Raw genomic sequence first — 6304 nt, 5'->3', positions numbered from 1 at the left:
TTTTTAGGTCTAGAAAATGAAATTTCTCTTTTGATATCACATATCGAATATTTACTACTATTTTATATATGGGCTTTATATAATAAACTACAGGCCTGTAATCTCTGAATCGAATTAAAAACAATAAAATTTTCAAATTTTAAATTTGGCCTAGTGCATGTCTAAAAAGCCAGGTTCCATAAAACGACAAGAGGATAATGATATTAATTCAAGGCTTGGAATGCGTACACAACGTTAAGATTAAGATAATGTATTAAACAGTTTCGAATTGTTGTCTAATACACGACATACATAGTTGAGGGAGAGAGAGAGAGAGAGAGAGAGAGAGAGAGAGAGAGAGAGAGAGAGAGAGAGAGAGAGAGAGAGAGTCTGATCAGTCATGGCGGCCATGGAGATCTCGTTACTCATGTTCTTTCATTTCCTCTTCCTTTGTTTCACCCAAACTCACCAATTAGTTCACCCACTAGACCCTCTTAGCCCATATGAGATTGAAAAGGTCCGAACCATTATCGCCACTCACGAGCCCAACTCAACGTTCCACTATGTGGGCCTAGACGAGCCAGAAAAGCCCACACTTCTCTCGTGGCTCGCCGCGGGAAGCCCAATAGACACTAGGCCGCCCCGGCGAGCCCTCGCAGTGACCCGAGTCAACAAAGTCAACCACGAGATCGTGGTTGACTTGTCAGAGGGAGTCATCGCGACAAATAACGTGCACCGAGGCCACGGGTATCCCATCCTAGGGTTTGACGAGCAAATGACCGCGAACGAGTTGGTACGAAAATACCCTCCGTTCGTGGCCTCGGTGGAGAAGAGGGGTTTGACTTCGGAGTTGGTCACGTGTGGGAGCTTCACGGTCGGGTGGTTCGGTGGAAAGGACGTCGGTCGAGTGGTCAAACTCATGTGCTACAGCTTTTCGGGGACGGTCAACGTTTACATGAGGCCCATTGAGGGTTTGACCGTCACGGTTGACCTTGACGAGATGAAAATCGTTGACTTTTTTGATAGATTGGTGGTTCCGGTGCCTAAAGCCGAGATGACCGATTATCGAGAGTCCGAGCAAAAACCGCCTTATGGGCCACGTTTGAATAGTATTTCAATGGTTCAACCAGAAGGTCCGAGTTTCACCGTGGACGGGCATTGTATAAGGTTAGAAATTACTCTATAGTTTCTCTGCTTGAATTTTTCGATATATATAACTCTGCGCACGTTCTGAAAACCATTATTCGTTAAGATTGAGGATTAAAATATTCTGAATAATTTGATTTGAAATTTTTGTGAGAATTTCAGAAGTTCTTTTTTTTTTCAAACGAAATTAATTAAAAATAAACGACAAATCAAGATCAAGAGAAATAAATCACTTTCAGGCTCAGCGGCCAAAGAGTGGGGACAAACCGACTTTTTCTTAGTAATTTTAATCCATAATCGAAATAGGTTAACATAAAATTTTCTTTTCGAAAATATCAAGTATCATTGTATATTGAAATCCGCAAACATGGGTCCTTGTCATAATCAGAACGTGAACTTAAAAAAAAAAAATATATATATTACAAAAGGTGTCAAATGCATACATGAGTTGTTAACTTAATAAAATTAGAGAAAACATATATATACATGAGTTGTTAACTTAATAAAATTAGAGAAAACATATATATGTTTTCTCTAATTTTATGAAGTTAACAACTCATGTATATATATGTATATATATATATATATATATATATATATATATATATATATATATAGAGGATATCCGAGATGTGAAAATAAATAATAAAAATTACAAAAGGTGTCAAATATATATGAGTTGTAAACTTGATGAAATAAGAGAAAATATAAAATGTTAAGGATATCCGAGATGCGAGTTGTTGAAAGCATGAAAACGATTATAAACTATTGATTATATGTTACAAAGGGACAGGCATGTCATGACTCTGTTAAATGTGTAAATATATCATATGCAAATAAAAGGTTAACCACCATAAAGAACGTATCACGATAATATATAATGTCTCTCGTATAATACATTTTATTTTATCAAGAATGATTTAACCTGTGATATTGATACTTCATCAGTCCCCTTTAAAAATGTATTCTTGATCCATCAGACCGGTCAAATATAATTATCAAACTTTTTAACCACTATCAAAATCAATCAGAAAATTGGTTATGGTTAGTAGGGCTGAAATTGGATCGTTTCGGTTTGGTTCGGTTTCTTACATTTTTTATATCCGAATCCGAATATTCGGTTTTTAAAAATTCGGTCAAATATCCGGTCCAATTTAGTCTAAAACCGAAATTCGGTTATCCGAACATTCGGTTATCCGGTTTCTTAAATCCAATATCCGGTCCAATATCCGTTTTTCAAAATTCGGTTATCCGATTCTTTAAATTTCGGATCTAGTTTTATATCTAGTTTAAACAAACCGGTTATCCAGTTTTTAATATACATATCTAGTTCTAAAATTATTACAATGATTTAAATACGAGTACAAAACGAGTCATATAAAGCTCTAAAATAATAATTCATAGTCTAAAAAAATAAAAAATAAAAGTTAGGTAAAAAAATGTTGTGAAGTTTTTTTTTTCTTTTCAAAATCATGGTCTAGGTGGTTGTGAAAGACCTATGTTTAATTATTTTTAGTTTAATTTTTTAAATAAAAAAAAATTTGGTTATATAACCGATATCCAAATTTGTCTAAAATCAAATCCGATATCTGGTCCAGTTTTTGAAACCGGATCGGTTATCCGAATCCAAATTTCGATTATCTGATGTGGATCTAAACTTCGGTTTCCCTTCGATTTGGATATCGGTTTTATCCGATTTTCGGTTTGGTTTTGTACAGCCCTAATGATCAGGGGTACAAACAGTCCATTGCATCATTTATTTTAATATCTAAATTCAAAACATTTGTAAGTTAGAAAAACCAGGTCATTCCAATTAACCGGTCAACAAAAAATCCCTCATTTAATTCCCATTTGTACCTTTATTTATTTTCCTAGTAGCAACTAGACATAAAATATGATGCATAAATGTTAAGTAAACTATTATGGTTTGGTTGGTTAGATGGGCAACTTGGGAGTTTCATCTAAGTTTCGACATGAGAGCTGGTCCGATAATATCTTTAGCATCGATTTTGGACGTCGAAAAGCAAAAGCGTCGTCAAGTACTTTACAGAGCCTTCATATCCGAGCTCTTCGTTCCGTATATGGACATGAGCGAAGATTGGTACTACAGAACCTTCTTCGATGCCGGTGAATATGGTATCGGATTATCTGCCATGTCACTTGAACCTCTTCGTGATTGCCCTAAAAATGCAATTTTTATGGACGCATTTTACGCGGGGCAAAATGGGAAACCCGTAAAGGTCTCAAATTGTTTCTGTATATTCGAACGATCGGCTGGAGATATTATGTGGCGTCACACCGAGGCTTTGATACCAAATCAAGTGGTAATTGAACTTAGATTCCCTTTGTTTATCGTTACATGTAAAATATTTATGATTTGGATTTTTATATACAGATAAGGGAGGTTAGATCAGACGTAAGCCTTGTGGTGAGAATGGTGTCTACACTAGGCAATTATGATTACGTCATTGATTGGGAATTCAAGCAAACCGGCTCAATTATTGCCAAGGTAACTCAATAGTTTTTTTTTTTTTGGAGACCTAACCTATGATATCTCACCATTAATGATATTAATAATAACATATCTTGATTTGTTTTTTTTTTTTTTTTTTTTTTTTTTTTTTTTTTTTTATCACAACTGCAAGTCTGAGTTTATAAAAGAGAGACATATAATAGTAATTAGATAATCATCGCACAAATAAACAAAAATTACATGTGAAAATCACCGCATAAACACAATAGCAAATCACATTGAAGTTGTAAGAAATCATAACTAAATTAGCGAAAGCATAATTGATGAAAGTATATAATCAAGAGTCCATTTGTTTCCTCTCCTTTCACTGTGGGGATCATACCAAAATTATGATAATTAAATTATTTTTTTACCAAAATTCATTACTTGCCTCTAATTATAAAACTATGACTATTTATTAACAAAGTTGTCAATATTTGTCAATAAATAAACGTATTTATTGACAAACATGTCAATAAATAGCTATGTTATTGACAAACTTTGTTTAGTTTGTTATAATATTCATTAAAAACAATGAATAGATTTTGGTAATTTTTAAATGATTATAGTTATGGAATTATTCCCTTCATAGTAACGACAAGATATTAAATATTTAAAAGTGATGACTAATATGTGACCACCATAGCACAAATTTGAACTGGTAACTAGTGATTGGAAATTCAAGAACATTTTTTAGATTTCCATCTAAAACCCTGTTTTCGTTATAAGTACTTAATCATATAAGTAATGATTCGGAGTTAAAGAAACGCGTATGAATTTCAATTATAAGAGCTATTATTGGTGTATGTAGGCAGCTTTATATTACCCTTTAAGTCTTCCCAATTCAGCCCGTTAATTCATGAATAGTAGCTAGCATATACTTTCTACACACTTAAGTTATAGCCAAAAACCGTATTGGATCCCTTAAAACTTGCATTTCCTTGATTAATAGTCTATATTATTTAATAATTTAACATACCAAATGTTGGATTAAGATCTAAAACATAGTCACTTGAATCATTAGCAAATCATGAAGCATTAAATAAATTTTAAGTACACACCAAATGAAATTTTCGAAATGTGTATAGAATGCAAAAACTTGAGGGAAGCTAATTCATTTTGCAAGCAAAATAAGTGAGACAAAATTATTGTTATGCTGCTAATTAGTCATTAATGTTTCTTACTCAACAGGTTGGATTAACTGGAATGTTAGAGGTAAGGGGAACAAAGTACACACATGAGGACCAAATTAACGAGGAAGTTTATGGTTCGCTCCTGTCACAAAATACAATCGGCTCAAATCACGATCACTTCATCACGTACCACCTTGATCTTGACATCGATGGGGTTTCCAACTCCTTCGTGAAGAACAAATTCGAGACAAAAAGAGCCGTTGGTTCGCCAAGGAAGAGTTATTGGAAGGTCGTCAGTGAAACAGCTAAAACTGAGTTCGAGGCCAAGGTCAAGCTTGGCTCAAGAGAAGGTTATGACGAGTTGATAGTCGTAAACCCGAACAAGAGGACTAACATCGGTAACAATGTGGGTTACCGTCTAATCCCCGGATCAATGACAGGCCCACTATTATCAGGTGACGATTACCCGCAGATTAGAGGAGCCTTCACAAATTACGATGTTTGGGTCACACCCTACAACAAGTCCGAAAAATGGGCAGGAGGTTCGTTTGTCGATCAAAGTCGTGGAGATGAAACCCTAGCTACATGGACTAAAAGGTACTATTATTATTTTGCACTTCTCATGTTTTACGAACTTGGTTTATTGGCCTTTTTTAAAATGTACACTAGTTCACAAGATCTAAAGTGTCCAACACCTAGTAATTTTTTAAGAGGAAATTACAATAATGGCGTTTTGGAAGTATAAAATTTTAAAATAGAGACTATGTTAAATCTTTTTAATATAGCATATTTTGTATATAGTAAACAATTATTTTCCTTATAAATTAAATTGTAAAAAGTAAATAAAGTTAAATAGAATTTAAAATAGTAAACAAATTGTGAAAAAAAAAAAATTTACAACTTAAAAACACTATTTTACAGTAAACACTTGGAGCACGCTACTTCTGCGATAAAGTTCAAAAATCGACTACGAGGATCAATTGCCACGTTTTTTAGTAGTTAGCAGTGATTTATACTCAAATCCAACATTTTCCATGCTCTATTCCCATCTCATTGATATTGTTATCCATATCACAACTAATCGAATTCTACATACTTTTATAAAACCACGTAAGTAGTCTACTTTACAAGAATTTTTTTTTAAGTCTCATTATTGTTAAATAAGTATTTTAATTATTTAACTGACTTTTCTATCATTTATTATGTTGCAGGAATAGGACAATTGAGAATAAAGACATTGTGTTATGGTACACATTGGGGTTTCATCACGCACCTTGTCAAGAGGACTATCCATTGATGCCCACATTGAGTGGAGGATTTGAACTCAAGCCAACTAATTTCTTTGAGAGAAATCCGACGCTCAAAGTCAAGGAACCTAAACAATTCAATTGGCCAACATATATTTAGAAGAAATTGTCTGAAATATCTCATTAACTATCCTAAATGATTATAATCCAACTATTCGATTATTAAAAATTTGGCCTAATTGATGTTTATCTTTCTCATAAAAATGACACATACGACTTTCAATGCA

The 6304-nt window shown here is 33.6% G+C and overlaps 1 protein-coding gene across 1 annotated transcript; it reads left to right on the top strand.

The window, feature by feature from the left end:
* Positions 1-317: 317 nt before the first annotated feature.
* On the top strand, positions 318-6304 carry LOC149393056 (homospermidine oxidase-like). The gene is made up of 5 exons (XM_089616321.1): positions 318-1146; positions 3065-3449; positions 3521-3634; positions 4829-5367; positions 5982-6304. The coding sequence occupies exons 1-5, from the start codon at positions 380-382 to the stop codon at positions 6175-6177; spliced, it is 2001 nt and encodes a 666-aa protein (XP_089472447.1). The 5' UTR covers positions 318-379; the 3' UTR covers positions 6178-6304.

This window comes from Urtica dioica, chromosome 6, assembly GCF_054948205.1.
Source record: "Urtica dioica subsp. dioica isolate 48M chromosome 6, U.dioica_male_clone48M_v1_H2, whole genome shotgun sequence".
Taxonomy (NCBI): Eukaryota; Viridiplantae; Streptophyta; class Magnoliopsida; order Rosales; family Urticaceae; genus Urtica; species Urtica dioica.
This window is presented reverse-complemented; position numbering and strand designations above follow the sequence as displayed.

Bases quoted from the DNA above. Each gene is read 5' to 3' on its own strand.
- LOC149393056 (XM_089616321.1), top strand. From the start codon at position 380: ATGGCGGCCATGGAGATCTCGTTACTCATGTTCTTTCATTTCCTCTTC. The intron at 3,635-4,828 runs GTAACTCAATAG...CTTACTCAACAG, and splicing joins CCGGCTCAATTATTGCCAAG to GTTGGATTAACTGGAATGTT. The intron at 5,368-5,981 runs GTACTATTATTA...ATTATGTTGCAG, and splicing joins CTAGCTACATGGACTAAAAG to GAATAGGACAATTGAGAATA.